Genomic DNA, 15,599 nt, shown 5'->3' on the forward strand with positions numbered 1-15,599 from the left:
ATATGCTTTTCTTTGATGTCGATATATCTATTGATCGACCTCATGAAAGGTATTATCTGTGTAAAGCATAACAGCTACTTCCAAGTTATTTGAATCATCATATTTAAATACTTATGCTATGATGGTGTACGAGGGTTGTCCGTAAAGTTCGTGGACAACAATGATAATTACTGACAAACATTGATAAAATATTTGAAATTATTATTTTCATTAAATTCATGTTTCAGTTTATTAATGTGCAGGTTTTAATCACAAACAAGGCACAAATAGTTAAAATTTATCAGATACAAAAAAGATACACACTCATACCCGGAGCATTAAAACAAAAATCCTTGACGTTACTCTACGTCAAAAGCTAAATACATTTAAGTTTTCTTAACGTAGTCACCGTATAACTCAACACATTTCTTATGTCGCTTGAACCAGTTATCAAAAATGTGCACAAACTGTTCTGGTTTCATACGTGAAATAATATTTAGCACACTTCCTATTGCAGATCCTGCAAATCATCAAACCTCTGTCCGCGTAAAAAGACTTCATGTACGGAAATACGGCAAAGTCACGTTAAGAACTTCATTTTTTACAGCACTACAATCTCGAAAAGATGGTCTTCCTTCACGCATGTCATCTAGTAAACTGTCTCTTCCGTCCGAAAATCTCAGTCCTGTGCCACTTAAACACTAAAGAATAGATTACTATACTATGATTTCCCGACTGTTTAAGGAATTTATGGGTCTCTATTGGTGTTTTTTCGATGTCTACACAAAATTTTATCACAACTCTCTGCTCCACCTTTTTTGAAAACGTCCCTTTTTCGAACAATGACGATCCTGTCTTAATAAACTCTGACCTTGATTTCTCTGCCATTTCGAAACTTTGAACGTTCAAATTTTACAGGTTTGACGTTATATCTTTTGTCAACCTTATACTGTAAAAACAATCCAAATTTCCGCGGAATTTTACAGAATATAAATGAAATGTATAAAGTGATAAATAACTTTTTAATTGAAACTTTGTTGTGCTCCGGGTCACCATCCCAAGTCTAAAAATGAAGTCATAATTGTAATCATGCACTTAAAATTGAATAAAATTTTTCATTTTGTAATTCACATATAGTAAAGGATTATAAATATACTAATGGTAAATATCTATGACGCAACTTTTATTTAAATTTTAGCTTGTCCACGAACTTTACGGACAACCCTCGTATCACTGCTTTACATGCATAGAAAAGACATATTTAATTCAAAAATGGCCCATGAACTTAAAAAGCCTGCTATATGTATGCTGTACTTAATTGAGCCACATATTATTGTTGTGTTATGTAAATGGTAAAAGTTTTATCAAGGAAGCGGGGTGTATCTAATTCTTAAAAATGTCATTGTTAACTGAAATGTAACGCCCAGACATGTAAAGTAAGCTGCAATTCTTGTATTATTAGTTTTATTTAAATGTAAACAAACATTGATATATGACTGCCGTCAAGAGAAAAGGACACGTAAGGTGAAAATTTCACACAATGAATTTTTTGAAATATTGATAGCCCGACTGTTTCTGAATGCAAATATACACAACTTTTAAAATTATCTCATTTTTTTTCACTACTTTATGGGCATATTAGTAAGGCGCTTCAAAACAACGTTGACGTTACTCATTAAAGACGTAATGACGTCGCGTGCGGGAAATTCAGTTTCAAAATATTCTTAAAAGTATTCAAATAACCTTAATAACTATATAAACTTGAGACAATATTTGATTTCTTCTTCCAAGTAATTAAATTGTCAATAAATACATTGAAGGAAAGTTGGCTTTGTTCTCTAAGAGCAGATCAAGTAATGTCGAAAAGGGATGGGGGGGGGGGGGGGGTCTGGACAGGATCTGGGAACGGATTAAATTCAGTCGAAAATATTCTACCTGTACAACTCCACACTAGGCATTCTTTTGATATTTAATATTCTAGGTCAAATAATAAAAGATATAAAGCATTTGTACATTAAAATATAAGAAAACTACACATATGTCCTGGAGAAAAAGGGAGAACCAACCCAAATAAAACTCCATGTTTTCCCTGTATCACCGATGAATTCTAATGGAAAAAAAAATCCAGGCACGCCATGATGTTTTAAATTGTTTCAAAAAGTTAAATTCATTCATAAAAAATCATCAATACAATTTTTATGCCCTCGGATCGAAAGATCCCGGTGGTATATTGTTTTTGTCCTGTCTGTCTGTTTGTCTGTTTATCTGTTTGTCCGTTTGTCTGTTTGTCTGTCTGTCTGTTGTCAACTTTAACCTTGCCCATAACTTTTGATTGGTTGGAGCTATGAATTCCATATTTCACATGTGTATTCTTTGTGACAAGACCTTTTTTTGGGTACCATCATATTTGACCTTTTGACCTTGACCTTGGAGTTTGACCCACTTTTGCAAAATTTTATGAGACTTTAACCTTGGCCATAACTTCTGAACAGTTGGTGCTTGGGGTTTCAAACTTCACATGTGTATTCTTTGTGACAAGGCCTTCCTTTGGATACCAACAACTTGACCTTTTGACCTTGACCTTGGAGTTTGACCTACTTTTGAAAAACTTTAACCTTGGCCATAACTTTTGAATGGTTGATGCTAGGGCTTTCAAACTTCACATGTGTATTCCTTGTGCCAAGACCTTCCTTTGGATACCAACCACTTTGACCCTTTGACCTTCACCTAGGAGTTTGACCTATTTTGAAAAACTTTAACCTTGGCCGTAACTTTTGATTGGTTGGAGCTAGGGCTTTCATACTTCACATATGTAATCCTTGTGACAAGACCTTCCTTTGGATACCAACCACCATTTTGACCTTTTGACCTTGACCTAGGAGTTTGACCTACTTTTGAAAAACTTTAACCTTGGCCATAAATTTTGAATGGTTGATGCTAGGGCTTTCATACTTCACATATGTATTTCTTGTGACAAGACCTTCCTTTGGATACCAACCACTTTGACCCTTTGACCTTCACCTAGGAGTTTGACCTACTTTTGAAAAACTTTAACCTTGGCCATAACTTTTGAATGGTTGGTGCTAGGGCTTTCATACTTCACATATGTAATCCTTGTGACAAGATCTTCCTTCGGATACCAACCACTTTGACCTTGATGTTTGACTTTTATTTAAAAAACTTTAATCTTCGCCATAACTTTTGAACAGTTGTATCTAGGTCTTTCAAATTTCACAGGTGTATTCCTCGAGACAAGACCTTTCTTTGGGTATCAACATTTTTTATCTTTTGGCCTGAATTTTGACTTGCATTAGAAGAAACTTTAACCTTCGCCATAAGCTGCCATACGGGGGCATCGGTGTTTCACAAACACATCTTGTTTAGCAATTATTTCGTACTTTGAAATTCAGCAGCACTTTCGCGCAAATAATTTCCGGGATCATTAAATTGCACCGCTAAAAAGTTGCAATTTGAGCTTTCTTAATACAATGGATACGGAAATAATCTGAAACAAGATGCATGTGTTTGTGAAACACTGATGCCCCCGTATGGCAGCTTATGGCGAAGGTTAAAGTTTCTTCAAATGCAAGTCAAAATTCAGGCCAAAAGATAAAAAATGTTGATACCCAAAGAAAGGTCTCGTCTCGAGGAATACATCTGTGAAATTTGAAAGACCTTGATACAACTGTTCAAAAGTTATGGCGAAGGTTAAAGTTTTTTAAATAAAAGTCAAACGTCAAGGTCAAGGTCAAAGTGGTTGGTATCCAAAGGAAAATCTTGTCACAAGGATTACATATGTGAAGTATGAAAGCCCTAGCACCAACCATTCAAAAGTTATTGCGAAGGTTAAAGTTTATCAAAAGTAGGTCAAACTCCTAGGTCAAGATCAAAGGGTCAAAGTGGTTGGTATCCAAAGGAAGGTCTTGTCACAAGGATTACATATGTGAAGTATGAAAGCCCTAGCATCAATTTTTTTTAAAATTTATGGCCAAGGTTAAAGTTTTTCAAAAGTAGGTCAAACTCCTAGGTCAAGGTCAAAAGGTCAAAGTGGTGGTTGGTATCCAAAGGAAGGTCTTGTCGCAAGGATTACATATGTGAAGTATGAAAGCCCTAGCTCCAATCATTCAAAAGTTATGGCCAAGGTTAAAGTTTTTCAAAAGTAGGTCAAACTCCTAGGTCAAGGTCACAGGATCAAAGTGGTTGATATCGAGAGGAAGGTCTTGTCACAAGGAATACATGTGCACATGTGAAGTTTGAAACCTAAGCACCAACTGTTCAAAAGTTATGGCCAAGGTTGAAGTTTTTGAAAAGTAGGTCAAGGTCAAGGTCAAAAGGTCAAATATGATGGTACCCAAAGAAAGGTCTTGTCACAAGGAATACACATGTGAAATATGAAAGTCATAGCTCCAACCAATCAAAAGTTATGGGCAAGGTTAAAGTTGACAACAGACAAACAGACAAACGGACAAACAGACAAACAAACGGACAAACAGACAAACAGACAGACAGGACAAAAACAATATACCCCCGGGATCTTTCGATCCGGGGGCATAAAAAGGATACAAAAAGCTTTAAAAAATTACATGTAGTTTGAGTGTTTATGCCTAATAGTTTCTAATGCGGGATGTCGAAACCTACGTTTTACCAGTTTTTGCATACCATCAGTTATCTATATAATTTATCATTAAGGAGTAGAATCAAAGCGGAGAGGGGAAGTAGCCCCGCCCCCTTAATTTTTTCTGAGAAAGTTTTCTTGCTGTTAATTGATATATTGTATGGAATAATTTATATACACTTATAAAGCCCCCCCCCCCCAGTTGTTGTTGTAGTTGGTTCAAATTTCCATGTTACTGTATCAAAGAAGGGTTCTTTTATTATTATCATTTTTTAAAATTTTATTTTGAACTGCGAATGGTTGTAATTTTATTGGGAGACTTGTTTTTCTTGTCAATAATAACCCCGGCGTATTAATCTGAAAAAAAAAAAAACGACGCCACACGCTTGGGTTGGTCTAATATATTGTGCATATCGATATGATGAAGTATGGAATAAAATCAAAGTGGTTCATTCCATTTTTACAAGGTATTTTTCAGAATAAAGAAGCACTTTAAAGAACGTGCATATGTTTGCATATGTACATTGAGTGCTCTCTCTCTCTCTCTCTCTAAAGATATGTATGGAGTCAAAAAATATACATGTATGGAGACTACCTTTTAATATTGAAATTAATAATGTATTAGTCAAAAAAGAAGTATTTGCAAATTGCTCAGAAAAGAAATATCTTTGTAGCTACATACATGTACTACAGTACATATATCTCTACCTGACAATGTGTTAGATGTAGCGTTTGGATTATGTAATGTTAAATACTTACACAGAATTATGAACAGATACATGTACTAAATAGTAAAAATGTTATTTATTAAAAATTTCCGCATAGAATGTCGTATAATTCAATATTTTCTTCTTTTTTTTACGCATGGAAATCCCATTTTAGTTCATTCTATTCTGTCTGTAAACATGTAAGTTAAGATATAGCAATTTTCTTCTTTTCCAGGATTCAAAAAAGTTTCTCAATATCGTGATAGATTTTCATCCCAATTTTAGTGTAACATTCTTCCTCATCGTGTCCAATGAAAATTCCTACGCATCTTTATGCTTTATTCGTGATTTTTTTATGCCGTAGAGTTCATTATACATGTTTTTAGTTCCCCTAACAGAATGCATTCTATTTTACATGTATGTACACTGTATGTTTATTTTTCATCCCGCATGTTCACAAAATTCTTGTAATTTATCCAGAGTACGTTTCATAGATATTTCGTCTTTTAAAGCTTCAGTTAAATCGTCCGCATGTTGTTTTTTTATTTTCGCAATTATTGATTTTTATACCTTTTATATCTTTATCACATTTTATCTTAAGGATAAATAACACAAACTAAATCTTTTTTTCAGAAATCCGTGATATTTCTTATAGATTTATATTCAAATAGGTAACCTGAATAATGTTTGCCAGGTAAAGTTGGAGAATTTTGTAAGATTTGGTCATAATGTGAAAAAAATATTAGTATAGAATTACATAGAAAACAGCAAAAAGTTGCTTATCTAAGCACCAAAGAAATCTTACGATTTCTTTATATTTTAGGGATTTGTTATGCATGTCATTTCTATTCAAAATCAGTCAAAGGATGTTTTATCAATCTATGCATCAAAAGTTTTTTTGTGTTATGTATCCTTAATAGCCAAAATTTCTGGGACAAAAAGGTATGAGAGCGAAAATAGGAAATCCTTGCCGAATGCCTTCTGTCATTTCGCAAGTTTTGGAGAGCCAACCGTTGTTTTTCATCTTAAACATTGGGCTTGTCTATAAAATTTTTGTCCACTTTATAAATCTATTACCAATATTAATTTTTTGTAAGACTTGAAAAAGAATATTCCATTTAACTGAGACAGATGCTTTTTTTAAAGTCTAAGAAAAGTACATAAGTAAAATGCCATTCGAATTTTCTGTTTCACAGTATTCAAGAACGTCAAGTACTAGTTTAGCATCTTCGCCGATATATCTTCCTTTTACATGTATGTATGGTTTGATTTTCGTTAATACAACAATAAACCTTGGTTTGATTTCAAATGCACGAAGTTATGTAAAACTTTAAAGTTGTTTAATAGCTCACGGACTCATTTTTACAGAAATGTATTGTGACCTTTAAGGAAAATTATGAAAGGTATAAAAGAAAAGTTAAATGAGAGTATTTCCGTTACCGCGGAGATCAAATGGAAATCAGAATTAAGGAAGAATAATCCGAAAGAATTCTATCGCATTTTCCGCAAAAAAGAAAGGAAGCGTGTCACAAGGACCGGATCTGTCGGATTTCTACTTTAAAGAACTGTCTTCAAGTCAACTTTCAATACATTCCCGTCGACACCCTTAGAAATAGACAATTCTGCATGCCTAATAACAGCAGAGGAGATAACTCGTGTTATCAAACTTGACAATCTATTAAATGAATATTTTATTGAGAATAATATTTTCATAGTATATCCAGTGCATTCATTTATTATGTTATTTTTATCATCAGGCGTTTTTCCTAAAAGCTGGTCAGAAGGTATCATAACACCAATTTTCAAAAAGAGAAATATGAATGACTATAACAATTTTAGAGGGATTACACTGAAAAGTTGTCATTCAAAAATTTTTACATCCTTACTTAACGAGAGATTTAGTACCGGTCAAAAAAATCTAGTTTTATCACTGGTTCACTGATTTTTCAAGTCATTGCATAAGCTTGTATGATTTGAAACAAGGGTAAAGGACAAAACAAACTACAGCAGTTATGAATTAGACTTTGCAATGGAAGTACGTTGATTCAAAGGATAAGAAGTCAATATCATTAAAGTATAATGTTTCAGTTTGAAATGGGTGTTGGAACCTCCATAGTTATTTTTTTTTTTTTAATTGATCGTGCACAAAATGTTGTGGTATTGGTTTGTTGTAAAAAGCTACTTAAACAGACCACAAAGAGGGGAAAAAAATGGGGAAAAAAATGTTATAATACGCACTTGGCCACAACATCACGGGAAGATAAATGACACCAAACAATACAAATATGGCCAATTTGTAGAACATACAAACAAAATAAAGCAGAGCAATTAAGAGGAAGTTATGTTAAACGAAATTATATATATAATTTTAGGTACTCAAATTATTTCGCTTTAAATTGGAAATTAAGTTTTAAGAATTCAGCTATCATATGCCACTGTTTTGTGACAAATATTATAATTTATATAATCCACTTAAGCTCTGATTCACTGCTCTATTAGTTTATATTGCTGATTTTTTTTTTAATGATACAGTGGGAGTCCCTAGAGAAATACTGAAATGGGACCAGGAGGCCAGAGAGCGGTATGTGGAGTACGCTAAGAGAGGAACACAGACGGTCCACCATGCCCGGGGGATGATTGTAGGATGTGCTGGGGCGGGGAAAACTACGCTACTTAAACGTCTCCTTGGTTGTAGTGAAGAGGAGATTAAGGAAGTTAAATCTACTGAGGGATTGGAGGTGCATGAGGAAATATTTGAATTATGTGATGAAACAAATTCATTAAAAGGTTATACAATTTAAGTAAATTATTTTATATTTTCCACCATTAAAGAAGAAGAGCACATATTAAAAATAAAACATAAATTCACAATTGGAATGCGTATCAATAAGCATTTTCGTAAAAATTACGAATGATTTAATTTGTACTTATATTTCTACATATAAAAAGTATGATTATGTGAAATGTTTTTTCTTTCAATGTCTAGCATAAACATTGACTGAATCTAAGTTGTGCTTTTTCGAATGTTAGTAATGCTGATCATATATATAATACTAGTATTTTATTGTTTGCTGAATATGAATATATTTTTTTTTCTTATGCTTGCTTGTGTAACAAAAATGATGCCTGTAGTATTTTTATTCCATCAAGCAATACTGCGTTATGTTATTGGTCATTTTTTTCAGCAAGGAGAAAATACGAAGACCAAAAAAATTTAGAAAATAATGCTAAAAATCTGGATGCAAAAACATTGAGTTTCTTTGACTTTGGAGGACAGTGTGCATACTACGCCTGTCACCAGATTTACCTGACCAGGAGAGCTTTCTATGTTGTGGTGTTGGACGCTTCTAAATGTCTTGACCAGAAGGTGGATAAAAGTGTATGTGATCAAGATGGAAGCGTTTTCTCTGGATGGACATATGGAGGTATTACATGTATTGTTACAGAAAACACGTTTTTTTTTCATTTTGCTCCATGTCTCGAAATTTTCAAACGTAATTTCATTATGAGCATGTGAACAGTCAATTATTTTAACTGTTTACAAACATGCAGATTTGGTACTGAAACAAGTCAGAAGAGGATGTATAACTATTGACTGTTCTGTCCATTTCCCATCGGTTCTTTTTTTTTCTATACGTCTTTGTAAGCACATTATTCATTCAAAATGATCGAATGAAGCTTTCCGTTAACGCTATTTTTTTTTTACCTTTAAGCAAGAAATTTGTGAGAGGAAAGAAATACAATCTTGTTTTATAAATGACTTCTAAATCTACACTCACATATCAAATTCAGTTTTATATCTGTAACCCTGTAGAGAAAAAAGTTCAGAATAACAACAAAGTGGGACAGATAGACAGAGAGGAAACCTATATCAAATTAAATTCCGACTTCTTAGGTCTGCGTCATATACACTCGGCACAAGAAGCTTCTTTTGAAGAATGCAGGTCTAAGAAGTCTGATTTTAATTAAATTGAGGGAACCTATAGTCCCCTCAAATTTCACTTGTAAAAGGGGGCATAAAACTTAATATAAACTACTATATAATATTAAACTTTTGATAAGACAAATAAAGCAGACTATATAGTATGAGATTACATATAGACTCACACTCGTCGGAATATATATATATATATATATATATATATATATATATATATATATATATATATATATATATATATATATATATATATATATATATATATTTAAGTCTCCTGTAACTCCTCTGCTTCGTTTCCACTTTCTCTTTAATTTTGGGCTACCGATGCAGTACCAGACATTTCCCGACTCCCCCACCTCACAGGCTACCCCTGCATTCCTTATCAATTTGGATAGTTCTAATGTATGAATGGCATATTTCAGAAAATCATCAGGTTTTGTCTTCTTCAAACGGTTAGGTTTTTTTTTTCTTCAAAATTCTATTGTTTATTTGTCGAGTTAAATTCAAAACAAATATCATTCTTCTATCCAAAAAATACTCGTTTCTTATTTCACATATTATACAATTGTGGACTCTTTCGGTGGTTAACATGGTTTGATGTTCACCAGAAAAAAATATCGATATTGAGCGAGGCGATAGTCTTATTTGCAAATTTTTTTTTGAGTCACAATCGCCGATGGAGGCTTACTAACCCTCTGGGGAATATGGCATCAAATCATATGTATATGTAATGTTATGAACCGATTGTGCTTGTATAGACTATATAGGGACTATAAATAGAATATATGATATATTTCAGGGTTTGTTTTTTTTTACACGAACGGATTTTTAGCTCACCTCGACGAAGTCGAGATGAGCTTATGCTATACCCCCGGCGTCGGCGTCGGTGTCGGCGTCGGCGTCGGCGTTAGCGTCGGCGTCCCAGGTTAAAGTTTTAGGATCAAGTCCCATTCCCAAGTAACTATAAGCCCTACCTGGACCAAACTTGCATGGATGATGCATCTAGGGATGGACACTACCAAACTTGCTTCGGATGCTGGATCTGACCTAGATTTTTCAGATGAGTGACCAGGTTAAAGTTTTAGGAGCAGGTCCATTCCCAAGTAACTATAAGCCCTACCTGGATCAAACTTGCATGGATGATGCATCTAGGGATGGACACTACCACACTTGCTTCGGATGCTGGATCTGACCTAGATTTCCGGATGAGTGACCAGGTTAAAGTTTTAGGAGCAGGTCCCATTCCCAAGTAACTATAAGCCCTACCTGGATCAAACTTGCATGGATGATGCATCTAGGGATGGACACTACCACACTTGCTTCGGATGCTGGATCTGACCTAGATTTTCTGGATGAGTGACCAGGTTAAAGTTTTAGGAGCAGGTCCCATTCCCAAGTAACTATAAGCCCTACCTTGTCCAAACTTGCATGGATGATGCATCTAGGGATGGACACTACCACACTTGCTTCGGATGCTGGATCTGACCTAGATTTTCCAGATGAGTGACCAGGTTAAAGTTTTAGGAGCAGGTCCCATTCCCAAGTAACTATAAGCCCTACCTGGACCAAACTTGCATGGATGATGCATCTAGGGATGGACACTACCACACTTGCTTCGGATGCTGGATCTGACCTAGATTTTCTGGATGAGTGACCAGGTTAAAGTTTTAGGAGCAGGTCCCATTCCCAAGTAACTATAAGCCCTACCTTGTCCAAACTTGCATGGATGATGCATCTAGGGATGGACACTACCACACTTGCTACGGATGCTGGATCTGACCTAGATTTTCTGGATGAGTGACCAGATTAAATTTTTAGGAGCAGGTCCATTCCCAAGTAACTATAAGCCCTACCTTGACAAAACTTGCATGGATGATGCATCTAGGGATGGACATGGCCACACTTCCTTCGGATGCTGGATCTGACCTAGATTTTCTGGATGAGTGACCAGGTTAAAGTTTTAGGAGCAGGTCCATTCCCAAGTAACTATAAGCCTACCTGGACCAAACTTGCATGGATGATGCATCTAGGGATGGACACTACCACACTTGCTTCGGATGCTGGGTCTGACCTAGATTTTCCAGATGAGTGACCAGGTTTAGATTTAGGAGTAGTCTCGTTCCCAAGTAACTATAAGCCCTACCTGGACCAAACTTTCATGGATGATGCATCTAGGGATGTACACTAACCAACCTGCTTTGAATGCTGGATCTGACCTAGATTTTCCACATGAGTGAATTTTAGCCATATTTTAACCAAATTAGCATGGATGATGTATCTAGGGATGGACACTTCCAGACTTGTCTTGGATTCTGAATCTGACGTACATTTTCCAGATGAATGACCAGGGTAATTTTTTTGGAGTAGCTATATAATATTATGGCCTGTTATCATGTGGTTATGATTAGACTTGCATAGATGGTGCATCTAAGGATGAAAACTTCCAGACTTGCTTTGGATGTTGGAACTGACCAAAATTTTCTTGATTACTAAACAGGTCAAAAGTTTTTTGAGCAGGTCTATAATTAAATCAAACTTGCATGGATATTGATCTTGGGATGTACCCTAACTAGAAAAAAAATATGATGTGAAATTTGCCTTACATGTAGATAACATTCGTCGAGGTGAGCTTCGTAATCTTTGATTACCTATGTTTATAACACCAATTCTTCCACAATTCTGATCTAAGAAAACAATAGAAATTGCTACTCTTCAATAAAATGTGTAAGATCGACAAACTTTTCTATGTCCGTAAACTTAATTTTATTATTAGGTATGAAATATATATTGCATAAACTCTCTTGGTGTGTACGAAATAAATTTGATTCGTCGATGTGATGATCACATTTTTTTTTAAATAAAAAAAGATTCATATACTGTTTCACTAGTTGCGACTTGAAAAACAAAACACGTTCCTTTCTCTCTTTGTTTGCATAGATGCAAATAAAACATAAAAATTATAAACCTCTCTTGACATGATTTTGTTCAGGGCATGGAAATCTCTACTCTTATCCAGTTCTACGTATACTATACAAGTAATATTATCAGTACAAGGTTGAACTATTGCTAATACATATAAAATGCTACAAAAGAAGTTCAAACTTTTCCTATGACAGTCGATATATTTGGGGGGAAAAATCTTACCTAAAGTTATCAATATACCGATAATACCAAAGTGACTAATTATATTACTATTTTAAATAAAATCTGGCAAAAAATTAAGAAGTCATCTTCCCTTGCCATCTCAACGCTGCGAAGTATAATGCATAAGCTAGGTTGTTTATTTCATTGTCAATGATTTCTAAAAAAAGTACATATAATAGTGATACTTGAGAATATACATATATATGCGTCTAAACAATGCAGTTGACAATTCACCCTTAAATAAATGAACCACTTATATGTATAAAGTCACTATGTGAGGTACTTTGGATCCCCAAAAATAACAATAACCAAATTTGACAATTATTGTCAATAAAGACACTCGCTCCGTGACCGGGGGGGGGGGGGGGGTCGTGAGTTCGAATCTCGGCCGCGACTGACCTAAGTCGATAAAAAATGGGTAGCAACTGTTCTTTCACTATGCGCTCGGCACTTAGAAGTGAAAGTTGCGGGTCCTTTGGATGAGACCTTAAAAACCGAGGCCCCGTTTCACGGCAGGCTTTGGCACGATAAAGATCCCTCACTGCTCAATGGCCGAGTAAAGGTCAAAATTTGAAGCCCTTCACCGGTATATGGTGACGTCTCTATATGAGTGAAAAATTCTCGAATGGGACCTAAAACAATATACAATCATCAATCAATAAAGACATAAATAGTACTTAAGTTGATTTCAGCATAAACAGACACATAGAGTACTATACATTTTATGCATAGATAATAGATAATAATTCATCAAATCTGTACCAAAATTATCGAATTAATTCTTCTGGTTTCATACTTTAGGTCCTAGCTATAGACTAGGTCCTTAAATTGCGACTGCATATCTATTGATAACTTTTTGTATTAAAAACTCAATAATGTATTTTAACTTCTTATTTTAACTTTATTTGGAATATTTGCATTTAATATATTTTAGACTACTTTGTATTCTGGCTGAAGTCTATACATACCTACTGTGGTTCCGACAATGAAAACGACCCAAGGCCTGTAGTTCTAATAGTAGCGACTCATTGGGAGGAAGGAAGCAGACAGTTCAAAGTGAGCATATCTAAGGAAACTCTTGACATTTTATCAAACAAGTTATCTTAAATTTATCTTAACAATAAGATTCCTCGTTGTTTTGCGATTTTGGACATTAATCATGGATGATTTTGTGTAATAAGCTTGAAATTGTACTTGTGTTCGGAAAAAAAAAACTGGTAAATCTTAAGACGAGATATATAGACGGCTAATTAATTTCATCTGGAAAAGATAAAAAAAGAGTCAGTCTATATAAAAGAAAATTAAATTGACCGGTAACCAGGTTTTATTATTACAGGACAAGGATGAACTTATGGAGAGTCTACGAAATCAGCTTCCTAAGCGATCTAATTTATCACAGTACATCAGAAAAGATAGATTTCATTGTACACAGCTATCTTTACCTCTTTATGATTTAGAAAGAAGCTTTTACGACATCGCTTGTCATCAACGATGGAAAGAAAGTATTCCGAAAGAATGGTTTTTCTTTCAAATAGAAATCAACCAGACAAAACATTCAAAGCGAATTATTGACATCTCTAAAATAACAACAAAGGTTGCAGAGACTACTGCTGATTATCAGAAAAGCTCAAATGAATCATCAAAAGAGAAGCTAGATATGCTACGATACTACCATGATGCTGGGAAAGTTCTCTATTTCAACGAAGCTGGTCTCAGTGAACGCTTGATTATTGATATCCAATGGTTTATTGACGCCTTTAAACATATCATCACAGACAAACTACATTTCGAGGGTATACCTGGGAACGAGGAGGACTGGGATGAATATTATGTAAGTGGAAATTTGAGAAACAAACTTCTAGAAAAGATTTGGAAACGTAAGGACGAAGAACTACTTGAAAGACCGAAAAGAGAGAATGAGAAATACGAAATTTTTCTGGGCGCTTTTAAGCATGAAGAACGGTACCTTGAATATCATCAGGAGTCACTTCTCAATTTTATGCAAAGGCTTGGTTTACTGGTTGTTGGTAAAGAATCCCATTATGTTCCATGCATGAACCGAAAAGAAATGGAGTCAGTCGTCCCAGATCTTATCCGTCGATCGGAAAGTAAATCATCTGTTCTCATTTATCAATTTACATTTCTACCTTTTTTCTTCTTTTTTCGTCTTGTTGTCGCTTGTATGCAAGAAAAAAATTGGAAAGTGCTTAAAACGCACGACACACCATGCCTCTACAAAAACGCTACTTTATTTTCATTTGCTGGATACACTGTCGTTTTATCCGTCACAAAAGAATCTATACAACTTCAAATATTTCACCCTAAGCCAGGTTGTATTTTGGAAAGGGATAAAACTCAACTAATTCAAGAAAGGGTAGAAAATATATTAAAGGATTTTGCAGGAAAATTTCACAGAAAGCTGTTGTTTGCAAGAGGCTTTAGGTGTCGGTTGGACGATACACAACTACTTGCCATGGATATCAAAGGCCATTTCCTTTCAGAGGAAGATATTCCAAAAGATGATCAAGAAATGATTTGTCCTTTGCATTCAATCATTGATCAGCATTTCATCAATACAAAAGAGCTGACGAGATATTGGAAAATGTAGATGATCGCAAAATAATAACATTAAAAACATCTCCTCTATACCAATTCTTGGACGGAATGAGTGTCTCGTGTATTCTCCAAACTTTATAATAGCACGTATATATTTCCTATTTTTTTAAAATCAATTTTGGACAAGTTGCTATAAAGTTTTCAATATAACTACATGAGTAATCTCAAAGAGTTTGTTTAAGGATCGTGCAAAATCGTGTCGTTCAAGAGCTTCAAATTCGTTACATTGGGAAATAAATGATAAACTGACAAAAAACTGACAGACAAATTAAATCGATGATAGATTCAGTGAATTATTCGTATCTTTCTTTCAGAACTGAAGAGTTCACATTATTACCTTATAGCTAGGTATTTAAACACTTGTAAAATAGTCATAGCATACCTCTGCAACACTGTAGATATATTTAGTTCGAATGTTCATTCAACTAAGTGCTTTGAGCTTACCCTCGTTAACAAAACTTTTTTAACTTAAATCATGTTTATCTGAAATATGTTGTATAGAATGTCTGTTGGTGTCCGTGTACTGGGTACTTGTACACAAAAGATGTATTTTATGGTTTAAAACAATAGAACATAGTCTGGTTGTTAGAATGTCATC

General features: G+C 34.6%; 1 protein-coding gene across 1 annotated transcript in view; it reads left to right on the plus strand.

Moving 5' to 3' along the window:
- Positions 1–15,176, plus strand: part of LOC133201442 (uncharacterized) — a 41,223-nt gene extending 26,047 nt beyond the window's left edge. Inside the window, exons 5-8 of the mRNA XM_061337245.1 lie at positions 7,834–8,088; positions 8,487–8,726; positions 13,320–13,441; positions 13,722–15,176. Coding sequence (XP_061193229.1) covers positions 7,834–8,088; positions 8,487–8,726; positions 13,320–13,441; positions 13,722–14,993 — 1,889 coding nt within the window. The 3' untranslated portion in view covers positions 14,994–15,176. The remainder of the gene's footprint in view (positions 1–7,833; positions 8,089–8,486; positions 8,727–13,319; positions 13,442–13,721) is intronic.
- The last annotated feature ends 423 nt before the right edge of the window (positions 15,177–15,599 follow it).

This window comes from Saccostrea echinata, unplaced genomic scaffold (assembly GCF_033153115.1).
Source record: "Saccostrea echinata isolate AGI-Se365-2 ecotype Australia unplaced genomic scaffold, CSIRO_AGI_Sech_v1 ptg000044l, whole genome shotgun sequence".
Classification (NCBI taxonomy): domain Eukaryota; kingdom Metazoa; phylum Mollusca; class Bivalvia; order Ostreida; family Ostreidae; genus Saccostrea; species Saccostrea echinata.